The sequence below is a fragment of the Paracoccidioides brasiliensis genome (genome assembly GCF_000150735.1).
Source record: "Paracoccidioides brasiliensis Pb18 unplaced genomic scaffold supercont2.11, whole genome shotgun sequence".
NCBI lineage: Eukaryota > Fungi > Ascomycota > Eurotiomycetes > Onygenales > Ajellomycetaceae > Paracoccidioides > Paracoccidioides brasiliensis.
In genome coordinates this window covers 408,608-433,114 of record NW_011371368.1, presented here as the reverse complement: position 1 = coordinate 433,114, position 24,507 = coordinate 408,608, and the positions used below count along the sequence as shown (strand labels likewise).

At 43.5% G+C, this 24,507-nt stretch overlaps 6 protein-coding genes across 6 annotated transcripts; 4 read left to right on the top strand and 2 right to left on the bottom strand.

Moving 5' to 3' along the window:
- Positions 1 to 5,511: 5,511 nt before the first annotated feature.
- PADG_07379 (uncharacterized protein) lies at positions 5,512 to 6,569 on the top strand (the record flags this gene model as incomplete). The annotated part of the gene is made up of 4 exons (XM_010764402.1): positions 5,512 to 5,661; positions 5,715 to 5,759; positions 5,851 to 6,028; positions 6,085 to 6,569. The coding sequence occupies 4 exons, from the start codon at positions 5,512 to 5,514 to the stop codon at positions 6,567 to 6,569; spliced, it is 858 nt and encodes a 285-aa protein (XP_010762704.1).
- Positions 6,570 to 8,477: 1,908 nt separating this feature from the next.
- On the top strand, positions 8,478 to 10,568 carry PADG_07378 (uncharacterized protein; the record flags this gene model as incomplete). The annotated part of the gene is made up of 4 exons (XM_010764401.1): positions 8,478 to 8,741; positions 8,864 to 9,562; positions 9,650 to 10,476; positions 10,538 to 10,568. The coding sequence occupies 4 exons, from the start codon at positions 8,478 to 8,480 to the stop codon at positions 10,566 to 10,568; spliced, it is 1,821 nt and encodes a 606-aa protein (XP_010762703.1).
- An 832-nt stretch (positions 10,569 to 11,400) lies between these two features.
- On the bottom strand, positions 11,401 to 13,187 carry PADG_07377 (sterol esterase; the record flags this gene model as incomplete). The annotated part of the gene is made up of 3 exons (XM_010764528.1): positions 11,401 to 12,854; positions 12,926 to 13,005; positions 13,159 to 13,187. 3 exons carry the CDS (start codon positions 13,185 to 13,187, stop codon positions 11,401 to 11,403), a joined length of 1,563 nt encoding a protein of 520 aa, XP_010762830.1.
- A 428-nt stretch (positions 13,188 to 13,615) lies between these two features.
- PADG_07376 (uncharacterized protein) lies at positions 13,616 to 14,205 on the top strand (the record flags this gene model as incomplete). The annotated part of the gene is made up of 3 exons (XM_010764527.1): positions 13,616 to 13,640; positions 13,765 to 13,906; positions 14,001 to 14,205. 3 exons carry the CDS (start codon positions 13,616 to 13,618, stop codon positions 14,203 to 14,205), a joined length of 372 nt encoding a protein of 123 aa, XP_010762829.1.
- Positions 14,206 to 14,845: 640 nt separating this feature from the next.
- PADG_07375 (dolichyl-diphosphooligosaccharide-protein glycotransferase) lies at positions 14,846 to 16,548 on the bottom strand (the record flags this gene model as incomplete). The annotated part of the gene is made up of 4 exons (XM_010764526.1): positions 14,846 to 15,274; positions 15,379 to 16,106; positions 16,180 to 16,290; positions 16,404 to 16,548. 4 exons carry the CDS (start codon positions 16,546 to 16,548, stop codon positions 14,846 to 14,848), a joined length of 1,413 nt encoding a protein of 470 aa, XP_010762828.1.
- Positions 16,549 to 16,645: 97 nt separating this feature from the next.
- Positions 16,646 to 17,133, top strand: PADG_07374 (uncharacterized protein; the record flags this gene model as incomplete). Its single annotated transcript, XM_010764525.1, has 2 exons — positions 16,646 to 16,799; positions 16,907 to 17,133. The coding sequence occupies 2 exons, from the start codon at positions 16,646 to 16,648 to the stop codon at positions 17,131 to 17,133; spliced, it is 381 nt and encodes a 126-aa protein (XP_010762827.1).
- Positions 17,134 to 24,507: the final 7,374 nt, after the last annotated feature.

The following is a 24,507-nucleotide window of genomic DNA, read 5'->3' as shown; positions in this document are numbered from 1 at the left end:
ACTTGCTTTTCTTCGCCGTGTGTCCAAGGTAACTATCCTTCTCTCCGTGGTATCGAATATGATTAATGCGTACGCAATTCATACCGAAAAGGCAAAAGAGACGACATGGGGCAGGATAGATTCAAAGAAAAAAATGCCAGTTAAACGCATCCTCAAAACTTCAATGAAACATTTATGTCCACACCAGATCTTCCATGCTCCAGGCGTTCAATGCTTCTGCAGCTCAGTCCTCACTATTGGAAAAGACATCTACTGCGGCACTCGCCTAATCCTGAGCAAAACTTGATACGCTTTTCATGTCGACCACTGACTGCAAGACGCTCAAAGCTTGAGACTCAGACACGGCTCAAGCCGCCTTTTCAAAAATTGGAGATTGGACGTGTGGCCGTCTCCATCTGCGCCTGGCAATTAACCATGCCCTATTGGGTAATCACGGCACAACAACTTCACGAAGGACCGTGACGGTTCAAGTGGCCTGAGTTTTCGATAAAGGAAATGATTATGAACAGGCCGGATGGCATGGCACATAATCAGGAGTGTTTTGATGTTTTGGAGACAGCGGCATCTATTGGTGGATTGGAGGGAGTGAGAGGCAGGACAGATGGACCGTTGGTGGCGGATATTCATGTTACGTTATACATGCATGATATGATATGAATGGTCTCTTTGGGTCATTAATACGAGCCATTTCAATTCGAACTTCAATGGCAGTGTAGAATTGCGGAGAGGGGCGATCGGTGAAATCGTTTTGAAAAGATATAGCCCGCCTGGTGGATAGCATGGAAGTCATGCTGAACCGAGACATTTTCATTGAATCCCGCTCCCTTGAAGGCCCTAATGAGACATCCCGATTCAAAGGCGGGGGGGATCAAATGCGAAATCTGTCCTTCCAAAAACTATCGGAATGTGCTTACGAAAACCAAGTGCCTGCAACCTATGACCTATACAGTTGTTTTGGGGGCCAATGAAGGCACGATCAATTGAATTGGGTGGTTTCGATGAAGAAGCCTGTAAGGGCAGAAGGCTGACGTGTGGCCGACGTATACTGGGTATAATTCAAGCGACAGAGGGGAGTGGCGGTGGGGCGGTGGCTCTGTTGAAGAAGGAGGTTGTGCTGCAGAGAAAGCTGACGGATTTTAGCGGGCTGATGTTTCAAACTCACGCTGACGAATTTTAAAATTGTGACATTCTCTGTCGGGTAGAGGGCACAGCATAAAATGCTGCATGGTCTGCTTCTACATGACTGGATGACAGTTTTTTTGGCCATTGGCTTACTACCTCGTCCACGGCCCATTCCCCTTTTGTTGGGGATTTGACTTTCAAAAGAGTTTAGCTTGGAAACATCAGCTTGATGGAAAACATCTTGGGAAACGGAGACAGCAGCTCCACATTAAAATGCAGGTTTCTAGAAAAGGAAACAAAAAACGAGCAGTGGGAAAGGCCTACGAGAGTGGGAACACATGTATGGTTCCTATTCGATCGGGGATCGATGGGTGAACCCGGCCCCAGGTGAAGGGCAGTGCATGGGCATTCGACTGTGGTGCAGAAATAATAGACGATTTGTAGTAAGACACACTGGGTCCTCTCAGAAAGAACTCGTGTTGCTATCTGTGAATTGGATTATTCACGCAGTTCTGTGGTGTTCTCGGACAAAAGGACGATCTATATCGTTGAGATGACAACATATTCATAGGATAGGATGCAGAGAAATCCAGTCGATATAGGCGAATCGAAAACGAAAATGGAGCAAAGGAGGCATGCATGCATTATCTACCAATCAGAGCTGGGAAAGGAGAGGGCTTTCCGTGCAGAAAGGCCAGCAGCCCAGACAGAGACGACATATTCGGATGGGATTTGTCCATTTGCTATGGACATGGGTTTTGTCGGGTACCATATGCTGCTCAGCAGCGACAGGAGTGACTGTGAAGTATCACAAGTTTGTTGACAACAGTACAAGGGAACAGAACAGCTCTGAGTGGTAGCATACAATGTAATGTTGATTCCCTGCCGACTGAGTTTTGAAGTTAACAATCATAAATTCAAATACTCTCTCTGCATTCTATGTTAACATAGTCAATCCGCTATTTACTTGTATATCGTGACGGTATGTATGACCTGTTAATTTAGAGATTTCAACACCAGTGTGACTAGTGTTTTCTGAAGAATTATTCTCTGCTGTTAGACTGCTGAAGCATTCTGCTACAGGCAACTCAGTGGACATCATTGTGGGCATCTCTGCAGATGTCACAAGATCTTTATTCAACAGTTTTTCATGCTCAACCTCTTCATATTTAATGTTATAAAGAAAGAACTGACTCTTTATTTTGTCATTTCCTCATCACTCAGTCCTGAATATTGCAAGATGATGTCAAAAAACACCTTTATTTTATTTGATAAAAGTATTAAGATTGAATTGTGAAGGCCTTACTATGTCAAGGAGTTAACTGAGCCGATTGACAAAGTAGTAAATGACAATCATGAGAATAGAAAAATTCAGGTATTTTTTCCCCATAGATTAGGATAGAATTGAAATGTTCTGTTTTTAGTGATACCCTTCTTCATTATTCAAAATCCCCCTCTGGGGGTTTGGTGCTGCTCTCAGAGTTGGCAGTTAGGGGGTTGGGCACATACCGACTACATTGGAACGCTAGTTATTGGGTACAACAGCGGTGTTTACGCTATGTTTGATTTAGAATAGTGTATTTTGAGGAGCGCATCTGTAGCGAGTGCATTTATCAATACCCGTGACGGCGGGTATTTTGTTATCTCATAGATAAACATACAATAGTCTGTCTACCTTTACATAGAGGCCTGGATCCCCTTCCGTTTACTTGATCTATTATTCTTTCTTCCCCTCCCGTGTCATAAGGTAATTTGATAACTCTCAACCTGACTGATAGGTCCTAGAAGGTTGGCCAAAAGGAAATCCGGTTTGGCGTCGTTTCGTCCTCAGCGAGTCAGCCCTCGACGCAATAGGGGTACTCAACGTGAGATTCGACCCAAGGGTGTCTGCCCAAGCAAACTTTGGAAAAAGCATGTCTGCCCAATGACAAGCCATTTCCACCAATCAGTAGTCTACATGGGTAGTTTTGCAGCAGACTCTGGGAATCCCTGTTTGACCTGACACCATTTTTAGCCGCCTTCTGTTTGGAACTGACTAGCACTCACCAGCAGTAAAGAGGGCTGGTTTGAGGAGGGGGTGGTGCCTCCAAGCCAGTTTTCCAAGATTCTAAATGGCGGATTTATTGTCCATCGAATTCGAGTTGAGGTGCGCGAGCGGTTGGGTTTGGACAGTTATGTTTGGACTGGAGCCGGGCTCAGGCGAATTATTGTTATCAAGCTCTTTACAGAAAGACTGCCTGGCTCCAAAATTTGAGAGAGCAGCGTGTGTGAATGTGATAGAAGAAAGATTAGTTTGCGATGATGATTATCCCACTTCGGGATTTTTCTCGTCCGCCTAACCAGGTAGTGTAGAGTCTGGGGATATTTGTATGGTTTGAGAACCTGTAGAATGTTGTACGTGAACAGTGGGGAAAGACATGACTGCTTGCTTGCTGTGACTGATATTGAACGAGCATCCCCATGGCACCAATATCTGCAGAGCATCGAGCACGGTAAACAAATAACTACAAGGAAAGCCAGCCCGGCCCCACATCCTCTTCTGCACGTTTAACACCTGTTTGATAGGATCAGATGGATTGGGTACAAAGGGGCGAAGGCTCCACAGATTCATTTTTTGCTCAGGCGCTGGATTTCCATTCATTTCATTGTCGTTTGGAAATTCGATGTGGGTTAACTGGGTACCCGATCCAATAATGGGCGAGGAATATAAGAAGTTGTCCCGAGGTTAAGAACAGGGAAGACTGATGGATACAGACAGCATTTCCACATTTTCATTATTGAGATTGGAGATGCAGCATCTTTGCTTTCACCACTCGTCCTTGGCCGTAAGTCTCGGAGAGTGGCAGGGAAAGCTAGAGCTGATTGGAATGGAGGCGCTGCGAGTGCTTGGTACGTTGGGAAGATCCATCTGACACAGGCCCAATGCTGTGTGTGTGTGTGTGTGTGTGTGTGTGCAGTGGCAGGAATTGGGCAGGCATTATTGCATCCATTAGTGAAATGCCTACCTACCTACAAGGCAGCCGGAGCGTCGCTAAGCAGCGCGGTAGCCGAACTCAAAGCATCAGCATCAGAATTAAAATCGTGGCACCAACGAACCGACCAACAGCAGCAGAGATAGAGATTGGGCTAGCGGAGTGCCCCGTTGCCCCTCTCTCGCAGCCTCGCCCGTTCCTCTGGGCAGCCTGGTCTCTCTGGGTTTCTTCATAAGCTCTCTGCATTCCCTCCTTTCCCTCCTCTTTCTCGTCTTCTTCTTCTTCATTTTTCATTCTTCTTCTCCTCATCCTCCTTTTTATCCTTGCTCCTCTTCCTCTTGCACTGCTTCCTCTTCTTCTTCCCTTCTCACGTGTATCAAAACCCCTGTTAATAAAGGAGGCGATTATTGCCCCTCCCAACACTCGCTCGGCCTCCCATCTCCCATCTCCCATGATCAGGCCTGTTGAGCCCCCCATTTCAAAACCGCATCAAATAATAAGCCCGACCATTGTTGCCATCTGTTCTTTTAATTCTACTCTCACACATATCTTACTTATATACCTTATATCTTGTGCTTCTCCTGTGCTGCTGTTACTCGTCCATCAAGCCTAAATAATCACCGTCTCTGCCCCTAAATCTCTCTGCCTGCTGTGACCCTTTGCAAGCCGCCTGGTATTCCTCTTCGTTGTCAAAACGACCTTACTCTCCAGAGTTTCCAAAAAATCGGGCACTTGCTTGCATAACGTTGCCCTTCCGAGATTCATCTGATTCTCGCCCTTGGATTTTATGATATACCCTTGGAAACTTCTACGTGCCTAATCCCAAGTCCAGATTGTTGTCAGCTGCCCGGCTTCTTCGGTTCCCCAACATCACTTCTGAACCCTGATTTGAAGAAGTGCTTTCTTCGCATTTGAAGGGGCTTGTGATTGATAACAAAACGGAAACATAACAATTAAATAATAAAAAAAAAGGTTTGTTTGACTGTCATTGTCACATCTGCGTTGCGGGAGTAAAACGTCACTTCATCCAACTGCCATCCAGGATTTAAGGACCATTTACCAGGCTCAAAAAGGATAAGGCCATCATCCCATCCCGCGGAACATAATAGTTTTCTAAAGCTATATTCTCTTTCTACTCTTCTCTTCAACACTCCAGTTTACCTCAGGATCAGTCAGCCTCTTGCCTAAGAAAGACAAACACCCCCCCCCCCCCCAACAAACGCACTCAGCAAACACCAACATCAGCAAATCTTTCGTCTCCAGCCTGAGGATTCTTGCTCTACTTGGACTTTACTCAGCCTACCCTCAGCCCAAGAGGGTTCACAACATTCTGCCATCATCTGTGGTAGCGTCGTTTGTTCTGCAATATTGTATTGTTCGTTTTTAAGACAGATTTTGCCGTAATCTGTTGGCCAACATGTCTCGCATTCATGGAAGAATAGATGAACCCCCTGAACGACAAAATGAGTACTTCATTGAAAAAAATGGCATTGCTCGCGAAGTTATCCAGTCTGATATTTGCCGTTACCTTGGCAATCAAGCTCTTGTAAAACCGGGAACTCACCAGGTCCGACTTCTCCCTTATATCACCATGACCCGTTGCTGACCTATTATTTATAGGGTCGACAAGGTTTTTATATTCGTGCCTATCGCAACCTCACACCCGTATGTTATTTCCCCCTAAAGAAATCGCGTTTGTCCGCCAAAATGCGACATTGCTAGATAATCAAAGCTGACGTTCGCTATTTTTGAACAGGAAATGATTGCTGATCTAAAGGTCGATTCCTCACGATGGGAAGCTGACAGGGAAAAAGAGAGAGAGAGAGAAAGGGAGAGGGAAAGAGATAGAGAAAGGGATAGGGAAAGGGAAAGGGAAAGGGAGAGAGAGCGGGAGGAGGCTGCGAGGGGACATCCGTTGAATGCCAGCCCTCCAGGTAGTTGACGGTACCCCAGTTCGCCTTTTATTATCAAACTCTAACAATCATTTTAGTAGACTTCCCGTACTCTAGTTCTGCGCCTTTTGAAAGGCGTCAGCAAGCCGGACATACAGCAGCCTATCCGTCCGGCTCATCCCAGTCATACGACACCTACCCTCCTACCATGCACGGCCAATACGGGTCAAATAGCCCACCGTATCCGGTCGTGTTTTCCACTGCGACAACATATGGATCCATTCCGGCTTCGTATGCTCCAGTAGTCGGGAACTTCGCCGCTCACACGCAGCCGCCTGTGAGCAGCCCTGACTATGTGTACGAGGGTTCTGCCGGGGTCTCGGTATATAATGACCCAAGGGCGAATCCGAGGTACCCTGGCCCAGGTTTTGAGAACGAAGCCGATTACCCTCCGCCAGTTTCAGCGGGTATTGGCTACACTCCGATTTCTGTTTCGGAACGGGCGCCGGTCATAGACTCGAGGCTCCCGTCCGATCCCAGTTATCGTGCGAGTGTGCTCCCCCCACTTAGACGGGCTCGTTAATTCTTTGTGCCGTCAAGCGCCAATCTTGTCCGACATCCAAGTTAATACACTGTTTGTCAACCAGAAAAAATGGACAACTCGATGGCGCCATTAAGTGATCCTTGACAGGATGGAGAAAGCTTTGTTCTACAAAACTCACAGCTCTGCCTCGCCAGTGGCCTTGATACTATGTTGTTGCTCAATTTCTTGATCTCAATTTCACCTTGAGAATATCTTCCCAATTTTTTTCAATACACCCAGCTTCTTGGAGTCGGAGAACCTTTGGAACACAATGCAAGCTTCATTGTCCAAACTTACCACATTTAGTGCAATTTTCCTGGCCATAGCGGTATTGTCGCTAGAAAATTACTTTGATATGTACTTTTATTTCTTTTTTTTTCGTTGTTGTCGAACCACATCGTTTCCGTGTCATCCTGGACCCCCAAATTATGAGCTTAGAAAGGGTGATGCTGTTCTGTGAATTGCATGGGCAAAACAAATGTTGCTCACATCTTTAGCGTTATTTTGCGATATCAATTCCTTTTATATTTTACATACTCTTTCCCCCCCCCCCCCCCCCCCCCCCTGTTTTACCAAGTTGCCCTGCTATTCTAATCACCCCCCTCATGCGCCTCTCTTCTGGTTGTTTGCTGTCGTCTTCGTGCTACCATGTCAAAAAGATCATTTTGCCTCCTGTATATAATCTTGGGACTGCATCTGGCGGGCGTTTGGTTTACCTGTTTCATTAGAAGGAGAGGATATTTATGTTCCATATAGATAGTGCATTGGGAAAGGCGTTACTCCATTTGATCCACAGTGATGTTTTCAATTATTTAACTCGCGGGTTATTCTTTTTCAGTTCTTGTTTACGTGGATCATTTGGTTGCTGCATTTGCTGGACTGGGAGTTGGCGACTGTCTCTTGACCAGGGCTTGGTCCTTGGTCTTTGTCTTGGGTGTGGGTGACACTCTGGCGTTCAGAATGTTGGGAGCAATGTTTATTTATGGTAGACCTTTTTTTTTTTTTTACATTTTCAGGTCGGTTTTTGTTGTCACATATACATACCTAGGTGGTGATGCATGGCTATGCTCTCGCGGAAATGAGAGAACTGTTTATCTTCTATCTTCGTTTGATACTCCGTACACTCGGAGCCTTGATCGTACTCTCAACCGTCTCTTCTGTGATGCACAAGAGACTTGTTAACTACTCTTTCGCAGCAGCAGCAGCAGCAGCATCACAAGGTTCTGGACTTCCATTGCTCTCTTCAAGCAAAAGTAAAGCTTGCCATCGCAGCATCGAGAGAGGTCGTTTTGATGTATATGTTCAATGTTTGTTGGAGTCTTGAGGGAACAGTGTCATAAACATACATATTTCACCTGAACAGCATTCACCAAATGTTCTTCTCTGACCGCAATTGTGATTGGCTTCAGCGAGGGTAATACTTGTACCGGGGCCTCTGAGAGCCTGACCATGTCAACCTTTTCATAGTTTTGCCCGCACTTCTCTGGTGGATCGATGAATCAGGAAAAAGTAAACCTTTCTCCACTTAAAAGTTAAATAAATATCAGCTAATCTGGCACTAAATTTTGTTTTTAAATAATCCAACAACTAACAAACATCGCTTTGTTTAACGAGTTCGCCCCTCCTGTCAGTAGCATATTTATGCGAACACACCATTCAATTGATGGCTTCACACTGCTCTCATTGTGCTGCAGGCTACACACATATATCCCTGTCATGATCGAGGCCGTCTTGCCATGTTGGTCATGGATTTTATGACTCATTCCTGCGGGACTTGTCCTTCTATCATAAATAATATGTGAGGGATGGGACCAGGTTTTCAGCCTTGTATCAACTCCGAAGCCAGGATTCTGTCCCACCCATCCATTTCAAACCACAAACGTCAAGAGTTAAAATTTGCTGCCCAACATGGGATCTCTCACAATCAAGGGCCTGGAGACTCTCCTGCAGGGTTTGGGATTGACAGTTCCTATACCTGCATTTTCCGCCGCGAATGTCGTGGTCAACCCGGTCGACATATACCGATGCTATGTTGCTGATGTCGTGAAGCAGGCAGCGGAGTGTGGGGAGGACATTACCTTCAATGCAATTGAACGGACACAGGTGTTAGCACATGGCGATGTGGTCCTGATTGTTGCGCGCCTTCGTCTGAAAGGCGACAGTATAGGTCAGGTCGCCGCCTACCTATTCATCGAAGGTACCAGTTGACGATATTTTGCCTTCCAAGTCTCTTCCTCAGGGCATTGATTATCATTAGAACCATGCTTCAAAAAAAAAATTAACACAAGCCGCAGCTGTTTGCCCTGCCACTCATTTCTTGCCCCAGCTCCAAAAGTGTCTTCATTCCCATACATTTCAATGAAACTATTCTACCCCGCCTCATCCTGCCGTATATTTTCGATCGTCGACATCTATATGGGCAGGATATGTTTACTGGATTAAGAGACGCAAAGAATGAGGCAGCTGGCCGAAAGAAAGTAATTGTGGAGTTTTCGTCACCAAACATCGCGAAAGAGTTCCATGCAGGTCATCTGCGCAGTACAATCATTGGTGCTTATATCTCGAACCTCTACGGAAACATGGGCTGGGACGTTCTCAAGATAAACTATCTCGGTGATTGGGGAAAGCAGTTCGGGCTGCTTGCTGTTGGTTGGCAGAAATTTGGCTCTAAAGAACTGTTCCAGAAGGAACCGCAGAAACATCTGCTTGATGTATATGCAAAGGTTAATTCCTTGTTTAATCCGGAAAAAGAAGCAAGCAAGAACGCCAGAGAAAATGGTGAGGACACCTCGGAAATAGAGAGCAAGGGAATTTATGCTGAACGGAATGCATTTTTCAAGAGAATGGAGGATAGAGAGCCGGAAGCGCTCAGATTGTGGAAGCGATTCCGGGATATCAGTATCGAACGCTACATCTCTACTTATGCGCGGTTGAATATTGCTTTTGATGAGTACTCAGGGGAATCGGCCGTGAGACCTGAAACCGTTGAGAAAGTCGAAAGGATTCTAAAGGAGAAAGGAATCTACGAAGAAAACCAAGGATTGTGGATCATTGATTTCAAAAAGCACTGAGCTCGCGAGCTTGATATTGCGATTGTCCGGAACCGAGGCGGAACGTCAACCTATCTTCTTCGTGACATCGCCACTGTTCTAGAGCGGGAGGAAAAGTACGAATTTGACAAGATGATATATGTCGTTGCTGCTGAACAGAATACGTACTTCCAGCGTGTCTTCAAGACTGTGGAAATCCTAGGCTATCCTGAAATTGCGTCTAAGCTTGTTCATATCAATTTCGGCAAAGTTCAAGGGATGACATCGCAACTTGGGGCCGTGAAACTACTCGGTGATATTTTGGATAAGTGTGTCAATTACATGCACGAAGTTATGCGGGCCAACGAGACCAAGTATGCCCAAGTTGAGGACCCTGAAACCGTGGCAGACGTCGTCGGTATAACTGCAGTTATGGCTCAGGATATGAGTGGGAAAAGAATTAACACCTGTCCCTTTGACGTTACCAGAATGACTTCATTCGAAGACGATACAGGACCCTTCCTGCAATACTCACACGCGGGGCTTTGCTCGATCATGCGAAAAGCGAAACTAACCGCAGACGACGTTGTGAAGGCCGATTTCTCGTTACTCAAGGAGCCTCACGCCATTGATATTCTTAGTGTTGTGGCTCGATTTCCCGACATGGTAAGCCAGGCCTATAACACTTTGGAACCAACAGCTATTCTTACCTATCTCTTCCGACTTACACGTCAAGCATCTTCTGCGCATGAAGTGGTCAAAGATCTGGGAGCAAGCGTAGGGCCTGAGGTTATGTTGGCTCACTTAGCCCCATGCGAGGGCGCCCGTCAAGTACTTGAAAACGGCATGCGATTACTTGGGTTTACTCCCCTAGAAAGGTGTGTCTTTTTCCCATCCGTGTTGTTAATCCTCCTTGTTGCAAACCTAATTACTCACGAGCAAGAAGGATGTGATTCATTTGCTGGATTGATAATCTGTATCTGATTCTATGATTTCTATCCCTTAAAACGATATATGAGAAAGACGAATGTTGGATGTGCTTTTCAAATTTAATGTCAGGAATTTCCATTGTTTAGCTCCATGATGAATTAACGCGGGGGGAGGAGATAATAATAAACAAATAATAAATAAATCTTTCCTTTTGGTACAGCAATCAGCGCCGTTGGACATACGGTTTGTCAAATGATTCGGGTTCAAAGATCTTATTAACTAACTAATCTAGAGACGAATCCTACGACTAATCTGACCGGATCCGGTTGTACGGATCCGAGCAAGTGTTTAATCGTATAAATCGTATATAAGCAAATAAAAAGAACGATCATCTTCTTAAGTAGGAAACAACACTTATACATTAAAAACTCCACACAGTGAATCTTGTGATCAACCGATTTCACAAGATATGGTGATGGGCTTTTCAGCACTTTAGTTCATCCTCAGAGGGTAACAAAATAGAACTAAAACCGGGTATCTAATACGTCCCAATTCTTAAAGTTTGGGTCCAGACTATGTAGGATTTTCAAAGTTTGGTCCGAGGCTGAAGGTATGTAGAGGGAAATAGCTGTCGAGAAAAATATTCTTCCATACATTCAAACATTAGAGTTTCCATGAGTCGTATGTATATGGCTTTGACGAGGAAAGCCCCTTTATAGAACATCTCATTGGCAACCCCCAATTAGGGGAAGCTATGTTGCTCTTGTTTTGAGAAGATATCTAGGTGTTGTGGGTAAGCCATGGAATGAACGCTGAATAACAATATGGTACACAAAGGAGAGAGGCAATATTGTATAATCGAAAGCCTTCTTTCAATCACCATTGATTAACATCGCTCTCTCATCGTCAGAATAAGAGGGTAGGTTTGGAGAATTAGAATGTTGTTGCTCCGATGCCACGGTTTGGGCTTCCTTGGGAGGGAACTGTGGTTGTTGTTGAGGACTTAGTGGGACGTCGTTCTCCTTCTGATGAAGATCAGAAGCATCTTCCTTCACGAGGTAGTTTGGGTCCTTGGCTGACCAGCGCGTATGAACGAGGCCATATGACTCCAGAGCGTCGAAGATGTGAGGGAACACCTGATCGGCTACATCTTTTGCCCATAGGAAATCGAGGTGCTCGTAATGCCGAATTGGCGTTGCGACTGTATGGCTTGGTAGCTCGTCCAACATAACATCGATGTCCACTAAACTATCCTGACATCCGTAAACGAGGACAATGGGTGTTTTGATATTTTTAGTAGGAAATTTGGCGGGCTTGTAATAACGGTTCTTATTATTTATATTGATGAAGGTGCCTGCATCGTCGTCGTACATCTGGAAACTTTTGTTTCGAATGATCTGGAACCAGTGCACAACAGATTTGGTGCTCGTGAACGAATAGAGATGGGGATACGCTGCTAGTTTCTGTTCGCTATTGATATTGATACCAGTCCAGTTGAATAGGAACAAGAGAGACAGGTCGATGATGCGGACAAAAATAGGTGGGTAGAGAATAGTTTGCCACATGGGTGTGGAGCTGAGGATGCTTCGGCGTCCAAATGCTAAAAAGAGAACGTCTGGAGATGCTTTCATGAGGGCGTCCACGACCCCGTTTGAAAGTCCAGCAGGAGACATTGCTGGGGCCAGTGCAATGAATAGATTGATCTTCTGGTTCAGTGTGGGGTGGATAGAGAGTGTTGCAAATGCTTGGGCTGTCCCTTGGGAGAAACCTATATACGATAATGATTTTTGTGAAGTGACGGATAGTATGTACTCGATGCTATCAGGGATATCGTGGAAAGCAAATTGGTCCATGGAAAAATTCCAGAAAGCTGTCGATGCTGGTGCCTGAGATATGCATTTCTTCGAATATTTGTTACCCCTATTATTCCCCAGCCACACATCATACCCTTGCTCAACAAGCCGGAATGGAAGGCATCGTTCTTCGTTTGTCAGGCAGACCCATACTTCACTGTTCATGAGAAGCCCATGATGGAGATAAACAACTGGCTTATAAGGGGTCCCCTCCCCGGCGTTGACTTTGAAGAAAGGCTCCCCTTTCTTCCGTGGCAATCTATGCAAACCGAGAAGGTAGCCATCCCCTGTCTGTACGATGTGCTCTTCCGCCTCGTAGCCCCAGAGCGCGCACAGTTCGAGAAAGTCTGACGCACGAGCTATCGTTCCTGACGTAGTGGCGCGCCTAGCTCGGATTAGACGTCCTTGCGGCGAGGATAACACTTTGAAAATGCGTTTGGATTGCCGATAGAGGAATTGTATTATGGGTTGGGCTGTAGAAATATCAGATCAGCTCTTCCACACACTCGCTGCCGGAGATGATGATGTCAATGGAAGGACTTACGGAGGCAGAATGTAATGACGTGTAGGAGTCCTTCGATAGAAATTAATACAAGGGAGGTAAACAGAGCAAGATACTCATTCCTGAGCACAGCCAGACGCCGTTAAAATCCGTTAAAACATAGTTAAATGTCTCCTCGTTATCTCCTGGGATCAACCATATAGAATCCCCCCTGTGGGGATAACGGCGAGATAGAAAGTTTCATTTGTCAAAAACAGAGTAAAGAAGACACTTACCAAAACAGCCTCCCTATGAAAGGCTCCATATCCCAAACTCCCGGAATAATTCAATCAAGCACAAGGAAACATATTATACCAAACAAGTCAATAAAGAAATCAAAAATAAATAAGTTCGAAGTTGGCTCTAACCGATCCAGCGACGTCATTGTCGGAACGAGCCAACAAATCATATGCCCCAAGAGCTCAAAAGGGAAAAGTCAGGCGCCGGTTTATGTCTAACTATATGTAGTTTAGCGCCAAAAGTGACATTCTGTTCCTTCTGCGGGATGGGGATGAATTTATCTCAAATCTCCGAACACTTAAATCATTTTATTCCCTAGACATCTTCCGCATTATTTTATGCGAGAACCGGTTTTACCGATAATTGTTTGATTTTTATTCTTTTCCTCCATATCTCGTGCGGCCATAGATTGTGTTGGAAGAGATCAATAGACAGGATATCATTATAATTATAATGCCCAGCTCCTGCAAAGATATCCGTAAGTTCTCCATCTTAGATACCTTCGATATATCATTCAGTGCCCAAGTGCCTATCCAATTCCCGGTGCCCCTGCTTCCCCTTCGAGCATATTAAATTGTGCCTGCTAAGGTTTTTCCAACTAGGCCTCGCCCTGGCACAGTGCCTCCAACAATCCGACTGCATATTAGTTCAACAGAAAACACCGCATGAATGCCTCAGACCCCCGCACCTCGATGAGCTACCCGTGAAATGTCAGCAATTACGCAAGGGCCTCGGTGAATGCAAGTGCGTTGAAAACTCCCCGTTATCCCTCAAATTCCACTCTAGCAGTCAAAATTGTGCCGTTAACTAACCGGCCCATGTTGGAAAACCAATACAGACGGGGAATGGTAGATATGCGCAAGCGGTTCCGCGGTAACCAACCCATCGCATTGGGGAATGAAGTCGATTCCAAAACAGGTGAAGTTATTAGTAACAGAAAGCCGGTTAAACAGTTGTATGCGGGCAAGCCGGCGTTTCAAAGTGTCAAGGAGATTAATGGTGATGAGGTGCAGATGGATCCAGAGAAGACGAGGGGGCTGTAGATAACGGGAAAGGGAGAGGACGGATTGGAGGGACTATGATATCTCTGATGAGACATGTGATATGTGTGGGTGCGATCTATCGTGCCATGCACAGACAGCGTTGTTATTTCCCGGATTGATGTTTGGGCGTTGGAGTTTGGGCACTTTTTCGTTGATTTGTGGTGAGCTGATTTTACCGCTGGCAGCTACGATGTAAAGAATAGAACATTTCCTCTTCTCTGTAAGAGATTCATTTTTTAAATGTATATTATGTTCGTTATCATGGGTTGGCACTGGAATGTTTTGTCGAGTTGTAGCTCATTTCCATCTAGCTACAGGAAGAGTAAACTACATGCAACGGGTTGACACCGTCTCAATAGAAATTCAAACTCTTCTATTTTTTATTGGCCTGCAAATAAAATGCTTGATAAACATGAGAAACAATAGAAAACATACAGATAAGGTTACGATATTCAATTTTTTTTTTATAAAAAAAAAAGAGAAAAAAATGCCTGAAGGGAATCTCTCCGCGATTTAAAAATCCCACGCCTCCAAGCGCAGACGAAAAACCACGCCAAAGAGACCAGAGAGCAAAGAGAGAAACTTGGAAACCATTGAAACACAAATTCCGTATATTACAATCACATGCACACACGCCCACTTATTGCGCCTTCTTAGACCTTCTTTCCTCTGATTTTGGAGGTGCTGAGTACAACCATACAGCAACGAAGGCCAAAAAGCCACCAATGACTGACCACAAACCAGCAATCCAAACCCATCCTCCTGTAATCCTCCAGCTCCGTGGCCACTCATCATGAGCAAAATGTCGAACAGTGACTTCCTCCTTCACATCGACGTTGGTGAGAAAAGGCCGTTTGTAGTTAACGCGGAAAGTAAAGATACCATGCTGGTCAGGCAGGGTGAATGAGGTGCTGTATATGGTGCTGTTTGCGTTTTTCGCGATGGGTGTGAGATTGAGGCGGTGGAATGGTGAGAGCATAGTGAATTCGAGTTGGACGGCGTCGTTGTCTGGGGTTTCGAAGGGGATGTAGTGGTCGTGGTCGTATTCGGAGAGCTCAATGTTATATGTCTGGCGTGCATCAAGTGTCACTATTTGCGAATATAGATCAAAAAGCCTACGGACCTTATATATATATATTAAAAAAACAAGAAAAGAAAAAAAAAAAAACGTACCACATCATTCTTTATCCGGTATATGGAAGGGTTGAGTTCCCCAGAAATATCCGAAGGAGCCAACTCGCCAACAGCATCAGTTCTCAAGTAATGCTGGACTTTACCAACTTTAACCACACCAGTCTCCTTGAATGTCCAGGCACTAATTTGCTCCGCAAACTGCCTGTTGACTGTCCGCGTCTCCTTCCTATCCTTCAAACCCTTAACGCTCGCAGAGAACCACTTGTCCTCAAGACTCTCCACGGACCCCAACACCGTCAACCGAGCCGAGTTTCTGGCTTGCATTGCTGAAACCAACGAAATCTGCGACCCAAATGCAAATGAATCCTCAACCGTTTGCGCCTGTTCTTTCGTATCGTAGCTATATGCCGTCGCCGGAGCTCGAAGGATGGGGACAAGTAGAGGGCTTGCAGTTCCCAAGGTCTGGCCAGCAGCCTTGGGAAAGGCGACGACTCCTTCGCCGGAGAAGAAGGATTTAAGATCTGGACGGAGTGGCTGCGGTCGTGGGAGGAGAAGGACGTCATGTTGCTTGGGTGAGGAGAGGGTGTCATAGTTGAAGTGGTCGACAACAAGGGCATTGCGGTCAGGGGAGAGGGTGATTTCGAGCTCGAGCAGGAGGGAGTTGAGTGCACTGGGGACGACTGAGCCACCGGAGAGCGCGAGGAGAATGTTTCCTTCCTTGTTAATGAAGTTGAGGAGAACTTTGGGCGTTAATGCGGGACCGAGTCCTATAGATACACATGCATCGAAAGCTTAGTTCCGATCTCATCCCGTCGCAACTGTAACGGCATCCGCACTAACCTTTTGATTTTGGAGAGAAGATGATAAGATGGTCATAAGCTCTCTCTCCATGTTTGAAAAGCGAAAGGTTCCCGTCCTTGGGCGACTTAAATGTTATCGAATATCCGCGACCTTTTTTTTTTTTTTTTTTTTTAAATGGTGGTGAGTTTATATTTACGACTTGATATAATATCGAAACATAGAAAACCAATCCACAATATTTCTTATTTAAAATAGAAACATACCTTTCAAATCCTCCCAGAACGACGAGAACAAATCCTTTTCCGCACTATTTTCTAGAATGGCGAGCAGTCGATTTCCGGAGCTACTGAGCGCATGGACAACAGCTCCCCAGAGGCCTAAGAGCAATAGGGATAGAAGCCACCGCATAGTTGGTATTGAGTCGGCTCGCACAGGAAGGAGGACAAAGGGAGAGAGTATCGGAGGAGACAGCTATGTCTGAATTCAATAGACTTTTCAATTCCTCATGGAGGTGCTGTGTATTATCTCCCTCTGCTCCGATGTCTGGCTGTTCATCTCTGCAGTTTACTCGGCGAAACAAGCGACGTGGTTGATCCGGAAAAATGCCAAGACCTCAAACCTTCCTCCAATCAACCTACAACTTGTAAATGGCTCAATGGGTAAGCAACCAATCAAACTTCAGTCTCATCTTCTACTCTACTCAATTCCAACCTCCAGCTACATCCCCGTATCCTGCTCATCCTCACCCAACGCTGCTTCGCATTAGGCGGCCATACCATAAGTCACCCAATTGAGCTTTCCGCCAACCCCAAGCTTCACAGGCCTCAGGCCTTTAATCGGTATCCAATATGTTTGCACCACACTTCTGGTCCACACCCTTCCGATACATGCGATGGGCAGCGCATGAGAAGCCCGCAATTTTCTTCAGCATCGTATTGGGCTCTCTGGGACCTGTTGCTCTCTTTACCCTCCCGCCTATTCGACGGTATTTAGGAGACGTGGATCCCCCGCCAATTCCAATGACTTATCCAAGTATGTCTTAAGAAGTTTATGTTGGATTGTGATGATTTATATCCTCCATTTGTTTTTGCTTTCGATTTGATTACTTCTTTGATGAGTTCGTGTGTCTTCGGCTTTAGAGAAAGCTCTGGACTTTGGGTGCCTTTTTGGGTACACCGAGCCGTGAACAAACAACTAACACACTCTCTTTCCTTCTGCTTGTCTAGTTCCTCCCGGTCCACGACAAATCCCGAAGGGATATGATGACGAATAATTTATTCATCGAAATTACGCAAACTCCAGGCGGAGGGATGCCAGTCACGATGAACATGGGGCAAATTGACTCGTAATGCCAAAAAAAAAAAAAAAAAAAAAAAAAAAAAAAAAAACCCTCTCTTCTCCAATAGTTCACCCATTTTCGGAAGCAAAGCGACGTCGATATATACTTGTCTTTTAAAATTGAGTCTGAGACCACATTGCGCTTGGTTTATCCCCTGCTGAAGTTCATGACTGCTTTTTCCTGGGAGTTGCTTTTGATATTACCCACAGACCTCTTCCTCCTTTTGTACATGTACATACATACACCTCAAAATCTACTCTATAACATTCATCTCACTTTATCGAACGATGGGATGGACATGTTTCTCTAGGTTTGGCGTTCCTAAACTCAAACTATTTGATAATAGCAAACGTCAAGTACGTGGTCCATAGATTACGTGGAATTCGAATATCTCATTGATCTTATCGCCGTTACCGTCCAACATCCTCCTCCTCCCCCTCCTCTGTACAGTAGCCATGTTGGCATCCTCCAACCTAAATAGAAGGGAAGTCTAGGTAAAGCGTTATAATTCAGACCGATACGATATGCCTGGTCTCTTTTCGCCTGGTGGCATAGCTGAGATGCAGTCTATGCTGAGATGTATCCCCCCCTCATGGGTTATGACACCAGAAGCACTGGATTTGGTGGAGGATATTACTAACGGAAATTTTGAGGTTGGGAGGTTAAGAATTTGTTTTTCCTCTTTCCCTCCGCCCCAATCGATGTGATTCTAAGGCTGAACAACACCAAGATGTCATATACCTGATTTACTGTATATCTCAAATGGAGTCTCGTGTTTTTCTACGTTTGGGTTGATTAAGGGCGGGAAGATAGCCAGCCATTTCACGTCAATGCTGATATCAACGGCTTTGTTGCGCTGTTTGACGTATGGAGAGTCCACTAACTCTTGCACTCTACTATTTAGTTTCCTCGCCTTTGAGAGCGGTTAAAGCTAGAAAAAGAAGTGAAGAAAGGACGCAGATATATCTCAGTGCCAGCTCGCTGTCCACATATACAAGGGAATCGTACATTTTGTCTATCGTTGACTTACGAGTTTGCATAATCAAGAAGAAAACAAGGCAAAGAGAAATTGGGAAGAGTTTCCTGGTCGAAGGCAGCCAGATACAGGACCCACACTTAACAGGTTTGTTGCCATCATTGACACGTTTCTCCCTATTATTCAAGTCAAGGACAAAACAGCGGAACTTGTGATACAGAGCGCAAACCCTCCTCTCCAGGTGGAAGTACATTATATTTACAGGTCCGACATACATTACAATATACAGCTACCAGACGGTGTGATTTCATTACACTTTCTCTCTTTCGATACATAGCTCTATGAGAAAATCTGCTTTCCAAGTCTGACCACAGCTCAGTTTTGCTGCAGGTGTAATGAGCTACAGCTCATCTGGGGTTGGGTTTAGCACAGCCTAGATAGCTATCTAGGTACGCCCCGAGGTTGACCCCAGGGGACTAGATGCTGAAACTTCCATCAATAGATTGGTTGTAACTAACTCGCCAGCCTCAACAACACTCAGCAATCTAGCAACAAGTAGAGCAAACAGTGACTTAAGGCTGAGGGAATAACAAATTTGGAGACACATGTCATGAAGTGCTTGAACATGTTTGACAGGGAGATGGGTGATTGCGGATTTCTCCAGATATTCCACGGGAACGGCCCTTGCGAGGTCAGTTTTAAGATATTAGCAAGATTGGTGTGGGTGTCGACCTAACTCGACTCTTTGAGGACGAAATGGGTTGTCTTTCCGTAGGTTTAATAAATGAAAGAAACAAAGAGGCAAGCAACAGGATAAATAAGGGAGGTTGAAGAAGCAAAGAAGACATAGAAGGGCCAGCCATAAAGAGTCGTCGGCGCTCATTCAAAGAGTCTTGTGAAGCTCGGATGAAATAACGAACACCCTTAGGGGTTTAAAAAGGAGTGAAATTTCGGTTAGTTCAAACACCAATGGTCCAAATGTTAGCAATTAGACAACAGTATAAAAAATATAGAGAACCATAGCAAAATAAAATTCTTCTTAAACTCGAGGATCATCATTTACTCAGGCTCCATCCTCAATTTCGGCTCTTCTGTTTTGGCACTACGTTTATCTTAAGTAAGCTTGTTATCACCCTTTAACGTAAACCGCCACACAACGCACGCCGCCACACAACGCACGCCCCAAAAAGCCGATTTTTGAACCCAACCTTCCACCTTCAATCATCTACAACATGCCAACCAAAGAAGCTGTAGAGCTCGCAGTGGCTGAATTCCTTTCGCAAGAGGCTGGCAATTATACTACTGTTGCAAAAAAATACGGAATTCATCGAACTACGCTTATGCGACGCGTTACGGGCAAATCAGTGTCTCGAGAAACTGCCGACTCCCTATATAGACAGAAACTTACGAACTCTCAAGAGGAAGAGCTTATTCGATATATAAATCGTCTTACGGACCGTGGCTTTCCTCCTACACCTCGAATTCTTCAAAATCTAGTTGAAGAAATCCTTCAGGAGCCGATTGGCGAGCATTGGATCTCTAGATTTTGTCAACGCCACAAGGATCGCATCAAAAGCCTATATTTACGAGCAATTGATCAAAAACGCAAGAGAGCTGATAATTCTGAGTATTTTCAGCACTTTTTCCAGCTTGTATTTGATTGATTTTTATTTACATTGCCTGCAATTTAATGAGGGGTTGCTAATGCTTGAGCATCTTAGCTAGACGAAAAGGTCAAAAAATTCAACATTCGACCATCTAATACGTGGAATCTTGATGAGAAGGGCTTTCTTATGGGCGTCATGCAAATCAGCAAGCGAATAGTCTCTGTACAGCAGCTTAAGAGCGGGAGCTTGCTAGGCACGATTCAGGATGGGAGTAGAGAATTCATCTCTTTGCTAGCCGCCATATCAGCCAGTGGAAGGTCAACGCCGCCAGGTCTTATATATCAGTCAGACTCCGGGGATTTGCAAGATACGTGGCTAGAAGATTTTGATTCTAAAGAGCATGAGGTCTTTTTTGCTGCCTCCCCGAACGGCTGGAGCAGTGATCAATATGGATTACATTGGCTGCAACGGGTCTTTAATCCTCATACAAAGGCTAGGAATGGAGCCTGGCGCCTGCTCATCCTTGACGGCCATTCTTCTCATGTCAATATGAAATTCATCAACTACGCTGATCAAAATCGTATTATCCTTGCTGTACTGCCGCCTCATTCAACTCATCGCTTGCAGCCTTTGGATGTTGGTATTTTTGGACCTTTATCAAAGGCATACTCTCAGCAGGTGGATTTATTCTTACGCTCAGCAATGGGAGGTGTATCCATTAAAAAACGCAACTTCTTTTTATTATTCCACAACGCCTGGAAGCAAGCTGTCACGAAGTCAAATATAGAGTCTGGATTTGCTGCTACTGGCATTTATCCTCTCTCACCAGATCGGGTGCTTAGCAAGCTTGCTAGACCAAGCACTCCAGTCACAGCAGAGCCAGTCACACCCACTACCATACGAGGACTGCGACGGGCAGTTAAGAAGTTAAATCAACGGCGAAGAATCTCTACTGGGTTCCGAAAAATCGTTCATGCTAGTGAAAGACTAGTTTTTGAAAAAGAGATTTTGCAGCATGAAAATAAGCTTCTATACGAAGCTTTACGAAAGGAGAAGAAGCGCCGCCAACGTGGAAAGCCTCTAGGTCTTGTGGATAAAGAGAATTCGCGTGCTGCTCAATTCTTTTCACCTTCTAGGATTGCGGCAGCACGTCAGCAGCTTGAGACCGACGAGGCTGCTAAGATTAGTGAGGCTGCTGAAAAAGCAGCAGGCAAGCTTCAACAGGATATATTACGTCAAGAGAAAGCGATCGTAAAAGCTGCAAAGCAAGCTGCAACTCGAGCTCTTAGGCTGGCTAATGCTCAGAAGCGAGAGAGACAAAAAGCTGAGGTTGCTGCTCGCGTGGCTGCTCGTAAACTAGCTGCTGAGCGAAAGAAGACTGATAAGGAAGCTGCTCAGCAAGCTACTAGAGAGTTAAAGCTTTCTAGAGATCAAAATCTCGTTGCCGCCGCCAGATCAGCCAGGTCAGCCAAATCCCCTACAAAGGCCGTACGAAGCCAGGGGCCTGGCGAAAAATCTAACCAGGCCAACCCTATACAACCTTCCCAATCCGGTAATCAGTCAATTACACGCCTATCAGCAAGCTCCCTACGACCTACTTCTTCTAGCAGTTCCTCCACGTCGCCGTCAATTCCTTCTTCGCCCACCCCGCAATTATCACGTTGTGGCCGCATTATTCGACTTCCATCTAGATTTTTGGATTAACTATACATTTTTATATGATCTATTCCTTCTACTAGATATATATTTTTAATTTAAATTAAATAAATTCATGGGTGGTTGAGAAATTGGTGGAATTCCTTGGGTGGTTGCTTGCTTGTAGAGGCGTGCGTTGTGTGGCGGCGTGCGTTGTGTGGCGGTTTACGTTACCTCTTCAAGCATACTGTTGAGACACCGCTGAGAAACTAATTTTAATATGAAGAAGATTCTTCTGCTTTCTGCTCTGACTTCAATGCCCATCCCAATGGCAAATGTATTGTGCAATGTAACATTATGTAACCAGCACAACTTGCAGGCACCAAGGAGATTGTGAAGTGCTGGATTTAATAGATCAGCGAAAAAATACGTGTAGTTATGTCAGATGTACAGAACACTCATACACCTAGAATATCTATGTTAACGCTGCGAATTAAAAACTGACTGAAAATGTCGAACTCTTTTTAGTGGCTATTCCAATGGCGGATGTCAGTTCAATCTGGGTCACTGAACGATGCAACTGCACGTTGTTCAAATGTGTCAAGCAGCACTTCTTCCTATCCCTTCCCCTGAGATAGATGATCCAGAAGGAGCTGACAAAGTAAACAATACGCCAGGGATAAAAGAACCCACCTGCGAAGTTGAAAGCTTTGAGCCAGTGGGAAGACTATATCACCTCTAAATTAACTGATATGTACTGTTGTTCATGCCCCATTTAGGAAAGAATTGTAGTGTGAAGCCACTACCTGTAGTTACGTTTGTTTATAGCTATGCCCAAGGCTGGACAGAAGTTATCATATTGATTCTGATGCGGTGAAACCATCACTCACCATGATACCATCCTGAAGACAAATTGAAAAATGGACACCGCTCTTGCAATCAGACCGCTAGATTGTTGGGTGAGGTTGTTATGGAGCATCCTCCCTGATCCGGCCTAGCATTAACTAACTACCAGTGAGATAGTTATTGTCGGACTTAACTGGGCAAAGGGGCCATAATCGCCAGTAGTTTATACTGGACAATGGACGAGCACAATCCCTAGGGGTCACCTGATCCCTAGCAGTTTTCTGGCCTGACAGCCTCCAATGCAATCCATCGATATCCTACAGGTTAATGGCCCTGAAAACCATAAAAAAGACGGTTTTGCTTGTAAAAAAACATGTTTATATTAATCAATTGGCTTCATATCTAAATTTTAAATTATGTAAATGTGAATTTTCTTTAAATAAAATTTACTAAAAAATTAAACCAAATATATTTTAGAGATAAGAGATTAAAATATAAATGAAAAATTATATCTTAAAGTTTTGTATAAATGATAGATAATATATTAATTTTAGAGAATTTAAATTCTTTAACTTTACAATAGATTTACAAGTTAGCTTAAAGTTGAAAAGAAAAAGTTTTAAATATAATTAAAATTAAAATTAACTATAAGCTTAAATAATTTAAAATACATGAAACTAGTTAAAATAAAGATTTATATAATATTATAAAAGTAATTATAACTTTTATATAATATTTCTTTAATGATAATAATAATAATAATAATAATTACTATTATTACTATCTATACTTCTATAAAGTTAAGTATATATATAAAATAATTATATAGAAATCTAGTGTTAACAATACATTTATAAAACAAAATGAACTGTATGAAAACCCCATGAGAAGATATTAAAGAGTGACTAATTCTAGAACTTATAATGCATACTTTTCAATCTATATATAATGACAATTTATCTGTGAGGTAGACAGACTCACAGCTAGTTAAGCTATGTGATACTGAAGGTAACTATTAGTCAGATGCCATCTGATATGGGCCAGACAATATGTTTGATTTTAAATATAGTCTCATCAGATTTGAAGTACTCTTGGAATTTGAACTTATGACTCTTAGTTTCTCATAGTCAAGTGCCATCTAGCGGCTGCTAAACTATGCAAAACCACTAAGAGAGCTAGATACTATTATTGAGATGTTATAAATAAGAAATTTATTTGATTTATTTATTATATAAATAACTTCTTTTAATTTTTTATTTAAAAAATCAACTATATAAATAGATAATTTATCTTAATTATTAATATTTTTAAATAAAATATAATTTTTTTCTTATTTAAAAACTTTTTTTTAAATAAAAATATATTATAACCAATATAAATAAGTAAATATATAATAATAATTTTAATTTTTTTAAAATTAAAAATTAAAAATATAATATAATAATAAATTATTTCTATTCTATTAATAATATAATAATATAATTATATATATATAATATATATTAAAATTTTATTTATTTATTTATTTATTTATTTATTTAATCAATTAATTACTAACTGGATATTTTTTGCATTGAGTTGCCATGATAAGCAGTTGGAGTTGATGAGTAGAATTTAATGGAGTAAAAAACATGAAGCTCATTAGTAATAGATTGCGTTAAAGCCTGTGAGAAAGTAGAGCGATTAAAGTTTGTCAAGCAGAGAACTTTTACCATCTTAAAGCAGCATTAGGGGTCTTGACATTGAGAATCAGAGGAGATTAAATTCTAACAACATCTTGAACATCTGAACATCATCTTGTTGAAAACACCATGAACCTTTTCACTTCCCAAGAGCATCCATGGATATAATGATCTTGGAGTGAATATTTTGTTCAGCGTCCAGCTTACAGATCTTGTTCTTCATGTTCATTTCCATCGTATTTTAGCATTATTAACAGTGTAAGTTCCAGACTTCTACCGTGG